Raw genomic sequence first — 22,606 nt, 5'->3', positions numbered from 1 at the left:
GCATTTTCTCTTTTCCTTTTTTCTCCTCACTCCATTTCTCTATTAATATTTGCTTCACTCCCTTTCTTTCCTCCCTTTTAAAACCCTCCAAAACCTTCAGTATTCTCTCCCTTTCTCATGGCAGCAGTTGAAGGATCTTCAGAACCCTTAAAATATCAGGTAAGCTTCTCTTTCCTTTCCTCATTTTCATACTTTTTAGGGTTTTTCTGAAGCTTAAACTTTGTTTTTCAGACATGGGTTTTGAAGGTTTATATCCACTGTGAAGGTTGTAAGAAGAAAGTCAAGAAAGTTCTTCAGAACATTGAAGGTAATGAAAAAAAAAATCACCATTTGCTTTCTATTCCTCATTCATGAATCTTTTTTCTCTACTTGTAATTTTCTCACTTTGATTTTTGTCTTTTTGTAGGGGTTTATACAACTTCGATTGATTCTCAGCTTCACAAAGTTACGGTGACTGGAAACGTAGAATCAGAAACCCTAATCAGGAAATTAGTGAAGAGTGGAAAGCATGCTGAGCTCTGGCCTGAGAAAACTGAGAAAAAGGAAAAGAAACCGGCAAAATCCGGTGCGAAAAACGACAAAGAAGCTGCTAAAAGCGGCGATAATGGTGGCGATGGGAAAAAAGCGGTAGAAAGTAGTGAAGGAAAACCGGCTGCTAAAAATAGCGAACCGACAGATGCCGGTGGCGGTCAAAACGAGTCAAACTCCGACGAAAAACCCGCCGGAAGTCCGACCTCGGCTCCGGCCGACGAGAAGAGCAATGAAAGTGATACTGCAGATAAACCAAGCGGTGGCAGTGGCGGTAAAAAGAAGAAAAAGAAAGGGCAAAATGCTAACAACGCAAACAATAACGGCGATGAAAGCCACGTGGGGCCAACATCAGCCGAACAATTAGTGGGCCCACCTCCGTCTACGAGCCTGCCACGTCAGCAGCTCTACCCGTACCCGCCCTATGCCCAGCCCGTATACGCGGTGAGTTACAACACGGCGTATCCTAGCACGACCCACGGTGCATCCTACTACGCTGCGCCGCCCCCGTATGCTAACATGCACCCACCGCAGCCGTACTATTACCCACCTCCCCCGCCGGAATCTGACAACATGTTTAGTGACGAGAACCCTAATGGGTGCTCCGTCATGTGACGTCACGCTGGAATCTGACACATTTTCCGGTGGAGAATGTATTAGCTTATACTCCTTGTATAAGTGTGGCATAGGGAGATACTTTTTTGTAAAGTGTGTAATTAAGGTTAATGTTAAAAGAGGGATTAGAGAGGGAGATTAGGAGAAATAATATGTTTGGTTTGGGGCTTTAATGACTGTATATTTCTCTTTTCTTGAAACTTTGTTAGTGGATTTGTCTTGTATTAATGTTAGCTGTTATGTTACCTTTCATTTGGGGCTCACATTTCAAATCAATTTAGCTTTTGTCTGTAAAGGTGGTGGGTTTTATTTTATATTTTGATAGAGAGGGCTTTAAAGGACAAACACAAAGGTTTGTAGTGTATTAAGTGTGCGTTTAACACCATCTTTTTTTAGTATTAGCTTTGGAGATGGTGAAAGTTTGCTTTTTTTGAGCGTGGGATGTTACTAGATGCCCACTTCACGTACGGTTTGTCTCTTTCTTTTGAAGGGGACTACAGGTGTAGATTATTGGGGTCCACGCCAAAGCAAAATAGTCCCAGATCGGAAAAGTGAGATGGATGGGGAGGGGTTATAAGGGAATGGGCACCTTCCCTTTAACGGCTTGCTATGAGGGGTGAGTTCTACTCGGTTAAATTCCCTACAAATGGCATCAAAGCTCAGGGCGTCCGAGATGGATGGGGATGGGTTATAAGGGAATGGACACCTTCCCTGGGATAATATACACAACGAATCGTGTATTAGAGTTGGAATAGTGTTTGTTTAACGGATTGAGAATTCGTGGGACAACCAACTGGAATGTTCAGTGTACATGCGATGCTCCTGTTCCTATCTCTCTTTATTTCATTCTTATCTATTCTTGTCCTTGCAGTTTGTTCTTTTGTTTCGATAATTGATATTGACAGTCTCTCTCTCTCTGACGGTCCATCTTCCAGGCACACAAATAACGCAACGATAAAAATGGGAAATGATATCAGCACTTCACTGTTTTGATATACACGCTCTCCTTTCTTGTCTTCTAGAATTTAATGGGCTTGTGAGAGATTTTTGGGAACTGTAATAACCTGTTGAGAACCTTCTGAATGCTAAAACACAAGCTAGTAGAACGTGAGATCAAAACATTGGACTGTTGATATCATTTCCCATAAAAATTGGATAGTGATATTTGCACTACCAGGTTTTGATAATCGCACTAACTCACCCTTTCCTTTATTGTTTAATTAACTAGCTGTCAAAGGTCATTACAATTCCCAAAAAGCTCAAAAAGTCATTTAAAATAGAAAACCAAGGAGAGTTAGTGCAATTATCAAAATATGGAAGTGCCAATATCAATAGTCTAAAAATTTGAATCGGTTGAGTAGCGTGCTTCGACATTGACTGATTTTGACTACCTTTGAATAAACTTTGACCGGTACCGAACGTCCTGTTTTCACTCAGACCCAGGGTCTGCAAAATTAAACGAGAGAAAATTACCAAAATCTCCCCCATGCGAATTGTCCGAAAAGGACATTAATTTGAGTCTAATAAAAGGGATTTCAATAAAAATATTTTAAGTGAGAAAGTTTTTTATTTGCACAATTTAATGGAAATGATATGATTATGGTTTAGAGGTGGCTCGATTTATCTTTTTTCCTGTGTAAAAAAAGTTGGAAATTTTAGAAATGTTCTTCCTGTTATAACTTTTCTAGAAAATTCCTACAAACGATTCTAATCCTGCAATTTATAGAGTCCTTATTAATGAATTAATGAATAATAATACAAAATTACTTTTCTATTTTCTAACTTTTAACTTAAACGGCCGTTACTTTCTTCATGAATTTTTTCTGAAGGATTCATTTAGCCAACTCCAACTAGTCTGGGACAAAGGCTTTGTTGAGTTGAGTTGAATTGAGTTCAGTTGAGTTAAAAGGCCATAAATTGATGGCCTAGAATCGCCTCGGGTAGATTTTGGAACATGGCCCATCTTGTTCATAGCAAGGTAAATGGTTTGGTTGGCTTGTAAAAAAGGTTTATACACGGAGTTCCAGTGTATATTCACACACCAAAACATTCTCTCAATTGCAATCTATTAAAAAGAATAAAAAAGATTTATCATCTAATCCAATATTATTCAACTAATCGACAGGTCTACCATAAGCAACCAATCACCAAATCGTTCTCTTGAATTCTAGAATGTTCTTGGGGTCTTCTATGTATATAGATACCCTAAGCAACCGATCACCAAATCCTTCTCTTGAATTCTAGAATGTTCTTGGTGTCTTCTGTCTATTTCCCTTTGGAGTATAATAGAAATTATAGAATTATGAGATGGATTGAACCTGCCCATGGTCATAAGACCCTGTTTGACATTTTTTTCTTAGCTTAAGGTCAAAGAAACCTCATTTGATTATCAATAAAGAAAAAACTTTGGGAAATGATAAAGTGGTGCCCCTACCAAGTGAAACGTATGTTCGAAGGAGGAATCTTGGAATGATATATTTCAATACCCCCTTTGTGGGGAGTATCATGAAAAGAATCCATCACGGCCCACTTGTATTCTTTTGTTGATAATGACACACCTTTCTACTTCATATGCCCTCCAATCCCTTCTGTTTAAGTGGGGTGCCAATGTCACCAATAGCCTCAATCATCAAAATCCTTTGAAAGGCAACACCTTTTAAAAGCAAATGGGACTAGAAATTGATTAAAGGAGAGATACCCATCATGATATTTGTTTTGATAGAACCACTACCACAAATCTCACCAGAAATTAAGCAAGAAATCAACAGTATCAAGTTATCAACAGTTCAATTACCAAGGAATCACTTGTGGGGCATGAGTTGGGGGAACTTATCTCAATCTGAAAGACAGAATGATTTGGTATGAGATTATTGGGCCATTTGGAGGGGAGAAAAAAGATGTATGAGAATCTTAATTGGAAAGGAAACACCCTCGGCATAATCTTTTATGTACTGAAGTGTTTATCTCCAGTTTATCATTGTTGTGGGCAGGGGCGGAGGCACATATAGCATGAGGGGGCCATGGCCTCCCAATGACTTGCAAAATCTCTATTATGGTTTTTGGCTGTACATGCATTCTTAGCAAGTTTAGTGACCATGGCCCCCCTATGATCAATGCGGGCAAGTGTAAATCAGTCCTCGCCCCCGCAAGTGAAAATTCCTGGCTTCGCCCCTGGTTGTGGGCAGTCTTTTCTCTGTTTAACTGATATGATGGTTATGACAATGGTGTTAGTGGTGATGACGGTGGTTCCAACAATGGCCAAAAGCACAATTCGTTGCAGATTACGGTGATGATGAGGATGACAAAAGCAGCAATACATAATATACTCACACTGTGGCTGGTTAACACAGTCAGAAATATCTCTGATGTTTTTTTTTTTTAAAAGTATAGTGATGTTTTGTAATTTTTTAATAAAATGACGAAATTCCAACTTTTTTTCAAGATTAAGAAAAATCATCGAGATATCTTCGTATTTTATTTTCGGGACTTGCTAACCAATTTGGTGGAAAGACATTTCGCGGCAGGCTTTTGCATGTGAGAACGCCACATGCAAAAAGCATGCCACGAAATGGCTTTCCACGAAATTGCCCAGCAAGCCCGTTTGGATACCCTTTGGATTTGGATTTGGAGATGAATTTGGATTTTTAAATCCAAATTCGGCATTTGGCAAGCCTTTATGACATATGTATTTGGATTTGAGTGAAATCCACAAGATTTACAAATTCATCATGTTAGTGTAAATTTTTTGGATTTATAAATCCTTTCTGCCAGAGGTTATTTATAAATCTAAATATGATCCGTAAGGGGTTAAAATGACCAAAATATACCAAAAAAGTGTTAAATGACTTAAGTACCCCCATGACATTAAAAACTGATCAAAAATATATCGTATTAGGTAAAATGACTAGAAAACCTCCTGAGTCAGGCAAAATGACTGAAATACTCCTATACCAGGTAAAAATGACAAAATACTCCCGAGTCATGCAAAATGACTAAAATACTCTTATGATATAAAAATGATCAAAATAACTTCATACAAGGTAAAATGACTAGAATACCCCAATATCATAAAAAATTACTAAAATACCCCTAGATCAAATAAAAATGACCCATGGCTCATAAAAACTGGCTAAAATGACTAAAAATACATCATGAGATAAAAATGAAAAAAATACGCCATATTAGGTAAAATGACTAGAAATACCCTTATACCAGGTAAAAATGACAAAATACCCTCGAGTGGTGCAAAATGACTATAATACCCTTATGACATAAAAATGATCAAAATAACCTCATATAGGGTTAAATGACTAAAATACCCCAAGATCATAAAAAATTATCGAAATATCCCTATATCAAGTAAAAATGACCTATGGCTCATGAAAAATGACTAAAAATACCCTTATAAGATAAAAATGATAAAAATACGTCATATTAGGTAAAATGACTAGAATACTCCCGGGTCATGCAAAATGACCGGAATACACCTATACCGGATGAAATGACCAAATACCCTAAGTCATGGAAAATGACTAAAACACCCTTATGACATAAAAAATGATCAAACTACCCCCATATAGGGTAAAATGACTAGAATACACCTGGATCATGGAAAATGGCTGAAATACCCCTATATCAAGTATTTTAGAGCTTTTTAGTTATGTTAGATTTCAAATTCAAATCCAAAGAGCATCCAAACAAAAAAAAATTAATTTAGATTTGAAATCCAAATCTATATGTGGTCATCCAAACGGCATTATTTATAAATTTGTGAATTTTAAAATTCTTGATTTCAAATCCATGAATTTTGGAAATCCAAATCCAATGGGTATCCAAACGGGCGCTTATTTTTTACTGCAAAATTCCAACTTTTTCAAGATTATGAAAAAAGTTGACCCCAACTAGTTTGGAACAGAGACTTAGTTGAGTTGAGTTATGAAAAATCTTCGAGATATGTTCATATTTTATATTTTATTTTGCAAAAATATCACAAAGATATCACAATAAATTCACAATATTATTTGTCACAAATTTGTTTTTAAATTTAAAGTTTTTCTTTTAATTTTTCAGTGTTTTTTTCCTGATATAAACCGATTTTTTTTTTTTTTAAATATCCCAAGATACACCCTTCATGAGAAATTCCCAGAGACAAATATCTGTTACTCTGGGTTGACATGCGTGAAGGGGTAGAGAAAACATTGATTAAACATCTACATAAGTTCTAGGAATGATTACACAAGACCATTCTCACAAAATGTACACACTGGACTAATGGTCATTGAGGTGAAGGTTTCAATTCCAGCCTACTTATCCAAAGAGGAGTGATGAAGTGAATTTATTCAATGCATCAAAGGGCTATTGAGATCAATTTCCATCTTGCAATATTTTGTCGATTGATACCGTTCAAAAAATTTTGTTGGTATCAAAAGACAAAACCACTGTTTAAGAACTCCCTGAGTCAATTGCGGACGAGTTGATTCAGTTTTAGGTCTACCAAGTAAAAAATAAACTCCTTCCAAATCAATAAAAAACCTCACAGCATCAATTATCGACTCGACTGAGTTGACTCAGTTTTACGAGTTTTTGTCATAGCAAATGTTTGAGAAAACTGCGGAATCGATGTTGAAAGTCCTATGCCTCAGAACAAAGACATAAGGATCAACCTCACCTTCAATGCCTTCTAATTTCAAGAGAAGAAAATAGCAGAAAAAGGTTATTACAATTTGGGAAATGATATCAGCACAACCATATTTTGATATTTTCACAACCATCTAGTCTTTTAGTATTTAAAGAGCTGTTAAAAGGCCAAAAAGCTCTCACAAGCCGATTAAAGAAGAAAAGACAGCTGGGTTTGTGCAAATATCAAAATATGGTTGTGCTGATAACATTTCCCTACATTTTTAAACACCAAAGCTGTTGAATATCCAGTGAAGGGATGCAAGTGCGTCCAGCTCATTGAACAACTGGACATGCTGATTCATCAAACGTAGGAGTTTCTGTGATGGAAAATGAGCTTTATATCATGGAAGATGAGCTTTAGACCTTAAGAAGGGAGGAGGCGGCAGACGAACAACCTCTTTGGCTTGATATGCAAATGCAAAAGTATGTCTTGAATCATATCTAAGTTCTTTGTTGCCTAGGTTGGGACTCCATTCCATGTCTATGGATAACTAATTATGCACAAAGCATCTCTTCCCAATCAGAAAAGAGGAGCCTGTTTTGTCTATAATTTCGGGCTTTCATTCTCAATCGCTATTTGCCTAAGAAAAAAAAAGGGCGGCCAAGTGCACGAGGCTCCCACCTAGATGTACGCAGCCTTAACCCTGCTTTGGAGAAAGGCTGTTTCCATGACACGAACTCGTGACCATCAGGTCACAATGGAGCAACCTTACCGTTGCGCCAAGGCTCGCAACGGTACTGAAAGATGGAAGCTAGGTGATTTTCACTTTTCTGGTACTGAAAGATGCATTGCAGCATGGAGAGTTTGGGAGGGCAAGGATGATCAACAAACTTCCCTTGAGATTAGAATTTGAGTCTCAAAGACTAGCATGTACACCAAATTACTTACTAGAAACATTCGATGCCTACAAGTGGGCAATAAGATAACACAAATATAGAAGTAGCTGATTCATTTATCCTGAAAGTGTGGTTTCACTTGTATAAAGATCTATACAATGTTGATCTCAGAGAGAAAAATATAACGTAGTTATGTACAAATAAACGATGCAAGATAACAGGAGTATATAATTCTGTAGCATCTCACCGAATAGAAGAGCCTTACATGTACTTGATAAACATAAATTGGATACTCTACTTAGAGGCATGTTGATGCTGTTGATGTTCGTTGGTTGCTTCCAAGGATAATTATGATAACAGTGACATCGTCATGATATGTCCTCCTACTGCCAGCAGGAACTCTCATCAACTCTTCTGTACTAAAACCTGCATGAAAGGCAAATAAATCGAAGATGAACTGCATACGAAATAAAATATCAGCCAGGTTACTGTAGGAATTCTTGTACAAATTTACATTTAGCGGCTTGAATTATAAGCACCCATTATTAATTCAATGGATGAAACACACTGAAAAACTGACGTAGCACAACCTCAAGGTTGAAGATGAAGTAGTTCGACGTGTGCTCAAGTTGGAGCATCTGATGCTTGTTAAAATCTTGTGCAAGGGCAGCCAAAGCCGAGGCTGTTTGTGAGACAAACTCTGACACAGATGGACCACATCATCCTATTTAAATGAATTTTCTTAAGGTTTTAAGTCGGAGTGGAATAATAAATATTTTTTAAGTTTCACTTAAATGAATTAGAATAAAAGAGAGTCCACTCCATTCCCACAACCTATTCATGTCATGGTTGATGGCAATATTCAGAGTTTTGTATGGAGCTTTAAGTGAGGATATATTTGTCAAATGGGGAGTTTTTAATTTGGGATTTTAGAGTGTTTTTGCCTTTATTTTCTGTGCATTTTTTTTTTTTTTTTTTGCAGTTTTGTTTGTGAACTATTGCCAGTTTTGTTAGTGGAAATTTTCTGCAGATTCTGTAGAAATACCTACAGATCCGTTGGTGGAGTTCTCTTAGAAAAAAAATTCTAAAGTTTGAGAGCCTTGCCGTTGCAGATTTTTACAAGATTTCAACAGATCTGAGCTACGGTTGAAATCAATCGAGCTTTAGATCTATTTTGCAACAGTTTTATTTTCTTGGATCTGTTGTCAACTTAAGAAGTAAGAGTTTTCAATTAAGAAGTAATTTACTGTGGTAAAATTATAATACCCATCTTTAAGTTGATAACAGATCCAAGAAAATAAAACTGTCGCAAAACAGAAAGCCTACAAGTTAGCATGGTTGAATAACTTCAATGTAGTAAGAGTTTTCTAAACAATGCTCAGTTTTATTTTCTATTGGAAGGCCTTGGCAATTTGATAGAGGTGTTATGCATGATGGTTGAAGAATGCCTATACTTTTTATATGACAGGTGAGAAGTTCAAAAGGTACTTCTACTAATGCCAATTTGTAAACACCACTGTCTATTCACCTTATTCTTGGGAGGAGAATTCCACGGATTTTGTACTTGGTTTTCCTCGTATTTCAAGAGGTAAATATAACATCTTTGTTGTTGTTGATCAGTACTCAAAATAACACACTTTATCCCATGGAAAACTATACATGATGCTGGTAAGATTGCTACTTTATTCTTCAAGGAGGCTGTGAGGTACATGGATTGCACAAGATTATTGCGTTGGATTGTGACACTAAGGCCCTGTTCGTTTGAGATTATGACAACCGATTGTTAGCCCCAAACCTATTATTGGACTCAAATTTAAATGTAATTTTGAGTCCAATAATAGGTTTTGGGCTCACAATCGGTTGTCACAAACTGAAATGAACAGGCCCTAAATTTGTGAGTTATTTTGGAAGAATTTGTGATAGAAACCTGAGACTTCTCTAAAATTTAGTAGCTCATATCATCCTCAAACCGATGGTCAAGCAGAGGTGGCAAATTGTAAACCATACGTTGCAAAACATATTGAGGTCTCAAGTCAAGGTCATGGAAATTTTGGATCTTGTACTTTCGAAGATTGAATTTGAGTTTAATGTTCAAACATCTCACAATGGGTTTCTCTCCATTCCAAGATTGGTCCAAGACTAGGAATAGGAATAAGATCTTGTCCTTGTGGATTACGATCTGCTTGAGGAATAAGGTGAATAAGATGATAAAAGATTTACTGAGTTTCTCTTCAGTTTTTTTTTTCTTCTGAAAGGTAACATTATTTCATTCCATAGTCAAGTGGCAGAGTACAAAGAGGGACAAGATGTCCCAAACACATGTGCACGACAGGTCTTGAATATAGACCAAGAAAAAGAGAAAAAACAAAAGGCAGATAAGGTACCCCTACAAAGTCCTCAATAGGTGACAGAAAGTTACCATGGTAGACAGAAGGTGGACACCTTCTTTTGTTAACCTGTCTGCCATAGAGTTAGCGGATCTTCTTCTATGCACAATTTGAGGGAGACAATACGTAATGAGCATTTCTCTTCAGTTTATGTGATTCATGTTTTTTGACAACAAAAGGAAGAAACTGATTAGCTTACTCGAATTGCAGATCAGTGAAAGTTGTGTTCAAGCAGTGAATAAATGGAAAAGAACTATCCCTTCTTATTACATTGGGCTTAACACATTGCAATACACATCAAATTTTAAAAAACTGAACCGTTTTTTAACACAAAAAAGCCAGCAAAACAACTAAAAAGATATGCGGCACAAGTATTACAAAAGCACTTGTAAATCAGAATCTTGTCCTCAGATATCAAAGCCAAAGATATGAGGTTCACGAAATGTAATCTGTTTTCTAGTTGTCCACCAAAAAATATTTAGATAGCTGCCAAATGATACAGCATGCACAGAAATAACTCGAAGATGAGCAAATTTAGGCCCTAAACCTATATCACGATAGATCCAAGACAACAGTGCCCAACTTTATCACAGACCCCGCATATATTAAAAATAGAATGGTAAACGCATAAAAGAATTTTCTTTGTTCACTATTGAAAAGAACTTGGTATTTTAAGAATAGAATATTAGTGAAATTACCTGCACATTCAGCTGCTCTTACAACCAGTTGCTCCAACAGGAACTTGGCTGGATCACCAGATGGGTTACTCAGAATATAAGAATGGACCAGCTTTACAGCCTCGTCATTGCTGATGAAGTCAAACAGACCATCACTGCCAACAATTACAAATCGATCACATTTTGAAACTCTATGAACACTCAATGACGGTTGGGTGGAGATATATGGGGGACTCAAAAGGTTTCGGACTTGAAGAATACCCATCAGAACATCATTCATTTTTCTCTGCAAAAATCAGACATAGGTAAACAATTACAACTTGGCAGATGATTAACCCTAAATTTTGTAGTTGCAGAATAAGGGTCAACATGGAAAAGAAAGATAATATAAAAAAAATTAAAATTTTACCTTTTTAAGATAACCAACTCCAAATGCACGAGTTAGCTTCACTTTCCCCTTCACTCTACCAGCTACAATTGTTGAAGGGTCGTCGGGATGATCATATATTAGTTGCATTCTTTCAGTTTCATTATCAACAGTGTGACTATCAGTGAGCTGAATAGCTTCCAAAGCATCATGTCCCATCTCAATTATTTCGCTACTTGCCAATACAGCTCTGCTGTCACCTAAATTGAGCGTATACAAATCATTCCCAATAAGAAGCACAACCAAAACACAAGATCCAATGGATACTAAATCGGGCCGTTCATCCATTTCCTGCTCAACCATGTACATGAAATCTTTCTCCGCCTGTGCAAGAGCTCGCTGAAGACTATCAAGCACACCATGCCTTAATGAATCAAAAGGACCATCCTCTTTCCTAACATTGATAATTCTCGAAGGCAATTTTTCCTCGAAGCTATTGTCTTCAAGAAAATAGAGGGACCTATCAGTAGCTGAACAGTCCAAAGTTGAATTATTTTTCTGATCTGTTTGCCAATCCAATAAATTCAGGTAGAATCGAATGTTCTCATATAGAGTTCCGGCCAAAAAATCAGCTGCATCCCGCCCATTAAACCCATCATAGATTGCACAAAAGAGCCACCCATCTTCCTCTGAACAAACGGCTTGAACTCTATCTTCACCAGCAGCTCCACCTGCCATATTTACTTCCATGGCATCAAGAAAACCTTCACTCCTTGAAGGAGCACTCATGGATTTCAACATATATGAGTCCCATCCAAAGGACTCACTTCGAGTAGATATACTTTCACTCAAGGTTGATATACTACTCTGTAAAGAAGGTGATAATATATCCAACCTTGAAAATGATGGTGAAGAAGGCATCCTACGGAATGACTTTGGTGAGTCCAAACCAGGGAGAATTCCGGACCCAATCAAACCGTTGCAAATATTTGTATTTGCCAAGGTGGCATTAGCACTGAGAGCAGCCCCTGAAAAGCAAGAAAATGAGCTGCTTCTCCTTCGAATCTTTGGATCTTCTCCAAAAATTCCTGATTGGACCTTTGAACTATCAGATACCTCAGAGGAGCTCCCTTCCTTACCTTTGCATTGGTACCCAAAACTAACATTAAGTTCCCCATCAGGATTACTTAGTAGTTCGCCGAGCATGTTTTATGTCTGAAAAAGGAAAAAAGAAAAAATCATGGTAAAGGTGATATGTTCTTACCTATGGGATAATTTTAATTGCTTCTTAGGTGGAGTCCAAAATCAAACTATATCACATGAAATGGTGGAAAGTGAATATGGAAAATTAAATTAGTTTTGTTGATTAATTTATTGGCCTTCAAATCTTGCTCCTTGTCTTAAATAGCAATGTCCAAAACATCAATAAAATTTTCCTGTAAGCAGGATTGCATATTGTATGCATTACAAATCATCACAGAACTATATATTCTTTTTAAACATGTTCAAAAAAGTTAAAAGCAGAATAAATCAACATTGCTCCTTCAAGATTTCTGATTAACCAAGCATGTAATTCTCATCTAGTTGTATCACTTAAGATATTCTTTGAGATGCACCACAACTCAAAAAGAAACTAGCTTGGCTGAACATCCTATTGGAGAAAAATCCAAATGTAGAAGATTTTGGAGAATATTAACATTTTCTAGAAATGAAATTCTTGATAATTGAATTTCACTTGTCTCAAGATCTTTCGGTACATACTTAAACAGTAACCAACTAACCATAACTATAAAGATGGATTCTACATGAATCAGTAAAAGGTTTAGATCTCTTACCATATAAAGGATACACCTCATCTCATTCGATCCGGAAAAAGAAGAAAAAGAAACGCTCAAGCTTTCACCAGCTTTATTAGTTTCTTGTCTCATTTTCCCCAGAAAAGGTGAAAAGTAAAAGTTTTGAATTTGGCATTTGCATTCTATGACAAGGAAACCACGATGGGAAGACATGGATATCTTACACATAATCCGATGCATCATCCCGAAGGCCTCCTATTGGTTGTGTAGCACTCATGCTTCAACAGAGATTCAACTTCTCAGTTTTCCAATGGATTGAATTCAGTGTTGCAAGGGATACTTACCCCACCATACTGTCCTCACTCAGGGCCGAGAGAAAATTTCTTTAACCATAGGATGAATGAAGCTTAATACTCACCACAAACAATAACAACCTAGTGAAGAATTTGCTACCCTCTAAGTCCTCTCTTCACTAGGTTGTTATTGTTTGTAATGGATAAAAGTTGATTCCTGGGATGCCATAAGGTGACTTAAAAGGTGACTTAAAAGGAACACTTCACAATGTTGAGTATGTAACTGACTTAAAGTTCCATCGGGGATTGATCACGTCTCTTCTTTGTCACTTGAGAAATTCTTAGATATTCACTGAAGAGCAAAAATCCAAGCCAACAAAAATTTGCTGTTCATAGTAGCTAAAACAATGCCTTTCAGGCCCGCTTTTCACTACAATTTTGAATTTTATCATTTTTAGGACTTCTATTTTATCTCCTTGCTATTTTAACGGGTTTCGTTTACAATTCCTATAAGGAAATGAAAAGGTGTAATGCCCTTTGAGGCATTTTACATTAAGTCAAAGAAAACACAACCTAACTATCACAGTGGATGGCAACAAGAGATCCAACAGTAACAGGGTGAACAAGCTATGGATTAGCAAAATCATACACCATCTTCCAACTTCACTACTAGAGAAGGCTAGATGAAGACACCAAGTACGCTATGAGGTAGGCATGAAAGCCAACAACTCAGTGCTTTTTCTCCGAGTCAAGTGAGATAGTTTTGCTTGTAGTAGTTAAGCTCTGAAACACAAAAGATGCAAATACAAATCATCACTCGCACATATATCATATAAGTTAAAGCCTCCGAAAATTGAACTATTTCTTTATTATGATTTAAGAAGATACTGAGTAGGGACCATCAAAGTCCTGCATTCCCAAAGTAGATGAACCCATAAATGCATACAGGCACATGTAGAATTTGTATGCAGAGGTGTCAGATAACTTCCCTCTGCAAAACTAACAAGATTTAACTCTAGACTTTCTAATCGAGTATAGTAACATTTCAAACCTAATAATTCGGGGATCAATCCTGTCCAGCCAATAGGCAAGATTAAGAGATGTAAACAACTCATGAATAACTGTGTCGAAGTTGAAAAGACTCAAACTATGCAGGAAAGAAGAATAGAAACAATAACACACATAAAAGTAGAAGAAACAACCGAATTATGTGTTGTGCATTGAGGTCACCCCTTCACCTCTGACCTTTAGAACAATGACTTGGAGCCACACAAGGAGATACACAATCACGAGGAGCCATTTGATCATCGTAATGATTAAATAAATCCTCAAGCATATTGTTTGTTAACTCAGCAATGCTAATTTGAAGTTGCCTCACATGGAATCAAACTGTTACATAATACTTTGAGATGGTAAGAATTGAATCCAAATTCAAACAAAACAAGCAAACCACCATTAGCTGTTGTCTTAGGCAATAGGCACCTTGTGGAGGGGCCGTGCCTGTAACTCAATTGGACCATGAATGAATATTTGGATCCGTGGACTCTGTCAGAAGTAACCAGTGCTCTGATTTTGAGACAGATATAATGGGAGTTGTGTTTGGACTTGAACATGTGCCAACTAAATAGTTCAAAGCAAGGAGTCGACCCGCGCAATGTCAATGATTGAAGCGGTCAATTTTTCATCAACTCGGGCAAGTCGAAGGAGTTTTTGATTGATTTGGTAGGAAAAAGCTCTGACTCGAGGAGAAAATGTCCAAGAGACCAACTACAAGTCCTGAGATCCACCATCCACTCCATGAATTGAAACAACAGACTGCTGAAAAATTGCCTAGAACAGTGTTTCATAGTCTAGAATGTGAAAGAGGAAAGGGGCAATAGTAAATTTGACCTCTTATGCAGATCTAGATGTAAAGTTTCTTGCCTAGATACCTAACCTCAACAAGACTTTCTAGAAGACCCTTGTGAAAGTAGGTGTATTATTTCTTGTATAAATATCATGGCCCTAAATTTCCAATTCCTGCATACCTGCATTTTCTCTTCCGACATCAATTATATATTCAGGAGGCTCTCTTAGTGCCCATAATTGGTATTAAAGTGGCCGTGCCAGTAAATAACTAACTTATTTAGAGGAAAAGGCTTGTGGTAGACTCTCTTGCAGAACCCACATCAATATGTATAGATAACTGTTTATGTTGTGCAATTGTCTTGTATTCCGGCATTATCCAACACCCGATGGACTCATGTGCGTGACGCACACGTGGGTAAGGAAATTTAATTTACGGTTTTCCGCTAAAGGGTATTTAGATGATTTTGTTCGATGTAGTTGCGTTGATATATAAGCCTCGTATTAAGGGTACGGGTTGTAAGGTTTTCTTTGTGATTTTTTGGCTGAGAAAGAGAGTTTTGTAATCCTAAACCGACTTAGTGGAACTCTTATCCTGTGGACATAGGCATGCTGTCCAACCATGTAAATCTTGCTTTCTTGCTTTGTGTGATTGTGTTTCTCGCATCTTCGTGTTGCTTGCTGCAAAACATGTTTGGTCCTCATTCGAGAAGGTATTTCTTGGTTTTCTACAATTTATTCATAAATTACAGAAAAGAAGCAAAGAAGAAACCCAATTCAGGAAATTCAAGTCAGAGAAAGCTTGGTGACTAAGTTTGTATTCAAGTGACCATAGAATCATACAAAGGAATCAGGATTCAGGAAAGAGTAATGGTTCCTTCTCTGTTTTTTGGACTTACATGGTTGCTCTCAATGGTTTCTTGGCTGATTTCAAGGATTGTTTGACATATGTATTCAAGAAAGTATTCTCTTAGCATTTCTCACCAATATCAAAACACCAAAAGAGAAAAGAAACCCAGAAACTAAATAAGCCAATTGATTAGAAGGAGCTTTAAGAAATCAGTAAAAAGAGTGATGGATTTCCAAGCCTATCATCAAGGCACCAAGAAAGAAAGACCCATTAGCTTAAAAAAGGTAATTAATCGGAAGAGATAAAGTTAAAGGGTATAATCTAATAGATTAGCCAATCACAACAACATCATATCCAACACATAATTTTAATGAAAGACCCAAAAACTTTTACACAAGCATAATAAAAAATAGAAAAAAAAATAAAAATAGAAACAGAAATCCAACTCACCTTTTCCTCACACAATGCCTTTCGAATACAAGAAAAAGTCTGGTTCTCGATGTGGATATAGTTCAGAGACAGAGCAGAGACCTCTTGTTTGCTTTTGGCGGGTATTTTTGTTGGGTTGAGAAAAATGACTTGTATATTTTGAGAGCAAAAGAAAAGAAAACAATCACTGCCTCCTATTCAATAAATTTTTGTGAAATGGAATAAAACTAGAAGAGAAGGAATATGATAATGAAGTGATGGGGACCCAAGACAGAAAATGTCTTTTCCCAACATGTGAAGAGTTTTGTTTTCATGGAAGACTTCAACAGCTGCCCTATTGAAGTCAGATATAGTAAGCGTGTTTCTTTTCTTTGTCAGTCGTATCCTTTTCATCCAAAACTTTTAAATTGGGATTTTTCAATGGTGGAATTTTTACACCTCAAGGCTTAAGCATAGTATGTGTCGGGGGCATCATTTCAACAGGTGTTTTGATAAGGAGAAGCCCGTCACTTTACACCTCATGTTTTGATATGGTAGGGCCCAGCATCTTTACTCTATACATGGTCTGGCTCAGCATTAAGGGTGTCAATTTTGGTTCGGGCTCGGAGGCTCGCTCGAGCTCGATCGGCTCGAATCCTTAATGAGCCGAGCCGAGCCTAATTTAGGCCAGGCTTGGCTCGGCTCAGCTCGGCTCGTTAAGGCTCTTTAAGAATTTAATATATTTAAATATATATATTATATATTAATTTATACATTAAAAGGGTTGTCCAGGGAGTGAAAGGGGGGGCAAAATATATCACTTCATTTTTGGAACCCCATTTGTTACTAGGACCACCCCCCATAGTGTAAAAAAAGTAGTCAATTACACTAGTAGGGCTGTCCAGGAAAGATGAGGGGTGTGAACATAATATAACCCGAGCTCGGTAAGGCTCACGAGCCTGGCCGAGCCTGACCGAGCCGAGCCGAGCCGAGCTCGAGCTTGGTTCGAGCCCGAGCCGAGCCGAGCTCGAGCTTGGTTCGAGCCCGAGCCGAGCTCGAGCCCGAGCCGAGCCGAGCCGAGCCGAGCTTTTGAGCTTAACAAGCCGAGCCGAGCCTGGCCAAGCTCGGCTCGGCTCGGCTTGTTTACACCCCTACTCAGCATTCTACATAGATGAGTGGGCTCACCATCTACACAGAAATCCATGCATAAGTGGGGTCCGCTATTTTACATCATGTGTTTTATAGGGTGAGTTCCACCAACTCAACTCAACTCAACTCAAATTAGGAGTGCAACTCGGTCGGGTTCAACCCAAAAAAAGTTGGGCCATCGAGTCGAGTTCCAACCCAATTCGACCCGAGTTGCACCACTAACTTATACACCTGCATCGTGTTGGGCCTACCATTTTTACCTCATGTTTTGATGGGGTGGGTCCCATGATCTCCAACCAAACACATGCATCGTGTGGGGACTGCCATTTTACGTCGTTTCCCAATGGGATGGGTCCTGCGATCTCCACCCAAGTCCATGCATGGGGTGGGCCCCATTATTTTGCGCCCATGCCAAAAATCCCAACCCACATAGATTTCTGATCGGGGAGGACCAAGTTAAGCCATCTATTCCATTGGCTATTATTTTCTGATTAAGACCTTTCAAAAAAAAAGAAAAAAGAAAGAAAGATCAGACAAGCGCGCACACAAGATATTGATGGACAAATCATCTTGGCGCACTAATATGATTTGTGCAATTATGGGCATCAATAGACAAGGTTTGAACACAATCATCAGCTGATTGCGTAATCAATCGAAGAGATGATATATCAGAGAGATTATATGATGAAAGGCTGTATAAACCCGTAAAGGTGATACGACAAAAGTATTATCCATGATATTTGATCCAACAGCAGCTTCTCAAAAAGTGATCTGTTGTTGGATCAAATATCAAGGATGGGATGATGGGTACGTGTTTATACGGCTCTCCCATCATATAATTTCTCAATATATCAGGGGAGATGATTTTTTCACACACCATTAGGATATACGCACCCCTTTTAATGTGAATTGTGGGCAGGCTTTAACGCTTTTTGACGTCAAATCATGTTCAAGGGGAACGATTTATCCTAAAAAAAAAAATCATCGCCCTATATCAATAGATAGATTATCTTTTGAGGAATGCTAGATTCAGATGCGCCCTTGCCAAAAGAGGGGCAAAGGGTGCCCCATTGGTCAAATCCCATTAAAGACAGTTAAGGGTTGTAATTTTTGTGTCATCTTAAATGGTATTTGACCAATGGAGGGACCCTTTGCCTCCTTTTTTTTTTTCCAAGGGCGCCTGTGAATCTAGCATTCCTCTTTTCTTTTTTTTATTGACAAATATGCCAATAAATTCCATGTTTCTGTCTCAATTTGTCTTATTTCACATTCAATGTGTCGGTATATCATCCAACACCATATTCAATGAATGATTAATTAAGCAAAACAATCACATCAATTGCAATTGAAAGTAAGGGTTACAAGTAGAGACCTTCCACCAGCCTCCAGACTGCCTTTGTCATGGCCTCATGGGTGCTTCTGTTTTTAATAAATTTTCACCATTTCAAAAAAGAAAAAGTAGAGACTGTCCATTAGGTTTAGAGGTGCGACTCGGGTCAATTTTTGGGAAGTCTGGTTGAGGTTTACCATAAAATCAGGTTGGATCGAGGTTAATTCCAATTCATTTTTAAGCAAAAGCTGAACCCGACCCGATGTGACCCAAATTGCACCCCTAGTTAGGTTGGGGTAGGATCGGCGCCTTATCCCTTCCAATCCTATAAAGTATAACCAGAGAACTAACTTAATTATGGTACCCATGTCCCTCGATTTATGTGGCAACACTAAGATCAATTTTTTTTTACATTCTCCTTCGAACTACAAATGTACCATGTGGAGATTGTTAGCAAGCCAGAGCAAGGTACAGAAAGGAAGAGTCCAACTGCTTTTATCCTTCTTTAAGAGTGGGATTTGTGGGTGCATTCTTGAAGGGCTTCTTGGAAGTGATCTACCCAATTGATATCACTATTATATACTTTCTTTTGGTAAGATCCATTCATAGTTGAGTAATTTGAGGACAATTTTGAAGACAGTAGAAGGTAGTCTCATCAAGAAAATTTCATTGAGGACAAGGGTTTATCTGGGTCATGTTTCTAACATGGAGATTGTCTTTATTTGTCATGTTATCTTCTAAAACTGAGAGTCAGTTGTGTTTGAGAAGACCTCAAGAAATCATGCTCTTCAGAGCCATTCATTTGTTGGGTCCCAACAAAAGTAGGTTGTGACTAGGGCTGCGATGGGTCAATTTTTGGGAAATTGGGTTGAGGTTTTACCATAAAATCGGGTCAAGTTCGGGTTGATTCCTATATTCAAATTTTAGCAATTTTCATTCCAACCAAGACAGAATTAAAAATCCACCTCTTGGGTGGGAAACGGATTCTGGTATTTACCCTCTTTGATTCTGCCCCGGTGTCAATTCAGCCCACCGATTCTGTTCACTTTTTTGAACCAAATGCTCGAATCGGAATACGATGCCGATTGCAACATCTGATTCTGGAAATGAAAATATAATGATTTCTAATTAAAGTGTTGGACAGGAGTACATACCCATTTTCAAGTGTATAATGCTTGGTTTTCCTAAAAATCTAATGATTTCATATATTTTAATTTCTGAAATTTTGAATCAACATCCCTAATCTTTGGATGTCATCCACTTATCTCCTTTTTTCTGTTGCTTAATGTTGCCAAAGTTGCTAGCTAGATCTTGATATAAAGAAGAACCTTGGAGATTATCAAAGGCATCTCGTTGAGGATGATATTTTCCCAAAGTGGATACCGAATGCTATAATGATCTAAAACGGGACCTAAAATGAAAATATGCCACGTGTTAAAGAAAAATTTACTTTTTGATTATTTCCCTAAACTTAAGGGAATGCTCACGTCACTAGTCACTAGTGATGTTGTGGCATGATCAATTTGTTTGGATCCCTTCTAGGTGCTACTCTCGGTCTCCCTAGCATCACTCTTTGAATAATGATATGGTAACGGAATTGGGGACCGAAGTGTAACCTAACAAATAGCCTCTTAACACATTAGAAATCTTTCCCTTGATTTTTGGCTTTTTTCTCCATGTTTGTGACAATACTACGCCTCCTATGCCATGTGGCATGTGGGGGATTTGTTAGGTTACAGTTTGAGATCCACCGGTAAAACTATACAATGATGAGTGTACTTCTGTAAGCTCCAACTTAATGGTTTCCTAAGTCCCTATTTCATTATAAATTCCCCATGATTCTGTTGGGCATCCTCTGCGGTATGAAGGACTGTAACTTGCAAGAATCTTTGCAAAGGATGGGCTAAGAATGCCATGCTAGATATTAAAATCCATTCATTTCATTGCATAATTCACTTGATTAAATCAGTCACACTGCCCTCTCTTCTTACTCTTAGCCTTTGGCACACCCACACCATTCATAGATCTAGAGGCTCAGTTGAGAAAACTTTTTGTGCGTTCCGCCAGCTTATCGATCAAAAAGTAAAAAAACTTGAGACAATTTTTCAGAGTCTAACCTCAGTAATCATCGAGATACCTGCTTTCATATGCTCACAAACTATGGAGCCCTCTAGCACTCATGCCACTAGATCATCTCTGTTGTGCACCAACTTCTTGTAATTTGCCTTCATGATGAGTCCGACGAACACAAGGCCCACAAGCCCTATCGCCCAAAGTAGATAGATACCTATGTCATGAATCGATCTGCAAGATCGATTCCACGCAGCAGGTAAAGCCAACTAGAGACAAGGCCAGGTCTAGCCACGCTCCTCTCCGCCAAATCCTCTAACTCTGACACTCAAGGTGAATGACCATATATACCAAGAGCCAATGAGCAAGATCCACCTGTCCCACTCAGATAGTTAAAGCTCATCAAGTTATGAGGCACAACTTGTGCACTTCCAATCCACGAAGCATCTTAAAGGCTCATTAATCTAAGGTGCAAGCCCGCACCATGGACTATTCTGCAACACCCCCTCCTCACGAGGGTAGACAAAGCCACTCGACACAAACTAATGGAAAATCAACTTGAGTAGCCTCACCATATATCTGTATGAGAGGGACATGTGGGATCCCAACCACCTACACTATTTTAGGCCACCTTAATCAACCAAAGAAGCTGGAGCTTCACTTTGAACAAGTTACAATCCGCACCCATAGCTCCCTTAGGGTATGTACAAGTTTGTACCATGGTTTCTCATTGTGCCTCATGCACAATATTGAATAATCAAATGAGATATGTAACATTCCTACTTATTGAGCACATGTTTTCCTGAGGTATGCCTGTGGGATATTCTTAGAAACCTAAGGAATTGGGAGATATGATATTCAACATTTGCATACTCAGAAAGTACACAATTTGGATTGAGACTAGATATCTCTTCTTGTGTACAACTGGCATCATGTCTAGCCTCTAGACACACATTGAGGTGACTTATCCCGTTAACTAGGGTAGAGACCCTAAGTGGGCATCATGAGTCTGCTAATTGGTTTATGCGTTGAATGGGATCAATACACACATATCTTGGAATATCATGTGGACAATATAGAATGCTAAGGTTATTTTACATAGAGAACCCTTTGTATACCCTGACCTGAGGGATCATACTCGTCTATGGGCAAAATGATTGCCATTTGGGAATCATACTCGGGCATGCTAGACTGTATGGCAACTTATGAGACTAATAGGGATGCCCAATAAGGTATCTACTACCTCGAAAGGAGGAAAGTCATTTACGACTTTGATCACAACACAAAGCTCAGTGCCATAAGTTTGTTAATGATTTATCAAATATATATATATATATATATATATATATATATATATATATATATATATATATATTTGAAATGAGATTTGCAAATGCATTTGCGGGTCCAAGCTGATGAACAGAAGGTATACCTAGTTGTGAGCCCAGAGGGTAACAATGTTCACCTTTTGTAAGACCCAACCCGGTAAATAAGGATTAATTGATAGAAGGATAATTAAAGAGAAATAGTAAAATGATATATTGGTAATTAACCTGACATTTATTTTCAGGTTAATGCTCTGGTGGGGCTACTTGCCCAATTGCCGAACAACCTGCATTCAGTATTTTTAATTTTGAGATATAGAAAAGGATATTTTAATAATCTAACATTTGTTTTCAGGGTAATGCTCTAGTGTGGGCACTTGCATGCCCAAGTGCTGAATAACCTATAGCTGTTACTTCTCACAAGATGAACCCACATGCCCAATTTTCTGA

The 22,606-nt window shown here is 38.0% G+C and overlaps 2 protein-coding genes across 3 annotated transcripts; one reads left to right on the top strand and one right to left on the bottom strand.

The window, feature by feature from the left end:
* On the top strand, positions 1–1,395 carry LOC143852725 (uncharacterized). The gene is made up of 3 exons (XM_077362291.1): positions 1–159; positions 232–307; positions 407–1,395. The coding sequence occupies exons 1-3, from the start codon at positions 118–120 to the stop codon at positions 1,141–1,143; spliced, it is 855 nt and encodes a 284-aa protein (XP_077218406.1). The 5' UTR covers positions 1–117; the 3' UTR covers positions 1,144–1,395.
* Positions 1,396–7,755: 6,360 nt separating this feature from the next.
* LOC143852669 (Protein phosphatase 2C family protein) lies at positions 7,756–16,601 on the bottom strand. 2 transcript variants are annotated; one of them, XM_077362190.1, is made up of 5 exons: positions 16,325–16,601; positions 11,133–12,305; positions 10,745–11,009; positions 10,079–10,187; positions 7,946–8,085 (listed from the first exon to the last, which is right to left on the bottom strand). In XM_077362190.1, the coding sequence occupies exons 2-4, from the start codon at positions 12,294–12,296 to the stop codon at positions 10,111–10,113; spliced, it is 1,506 nt and encodes a 501-aa protein (XP_077218305.1). In that variant the 5' UTR covers positions 12,297–12,305; positions 16,325–16,601; the 3' UTR covers positions 7,946–8,085; positions 10,079–10,110. The 2 variants fall into 2 exon arrangements, with proteins under 2 accessions (XP_077218304.1, XP_077218305.1); XM_077362189.1 differs by lacking the exon at positions 10,079–10,187 and having other exon boundaries at positions 7,756–8,085; positions 16,325–16,590.
* Positions 16,602–22,606: the final 6,005 nt, after the last annotated feature.

The sequence above is a fragment of the Tasmannia lanceolata genome, unplaced genomic scaffold, assembly GCF_043159265.1.
Source record: "Tasmannia lanceolata isolate RefF3 unplaced genomic scaffold, GAP_Taslan_0.1 ptg000019l, whole genome shotgun sequence".
Lineage (NCBI taxonomy): Eukaryota > Viridiplantae > Streptophyta > Magnoliopsida > Canellales > Winteraceae > Tasmannia > Tasmannia lanceolata.
Note: the sequence above shows the minus strand (reverse complement) of the source record. Positions and strands in the feature narration are given on the sequence as shown.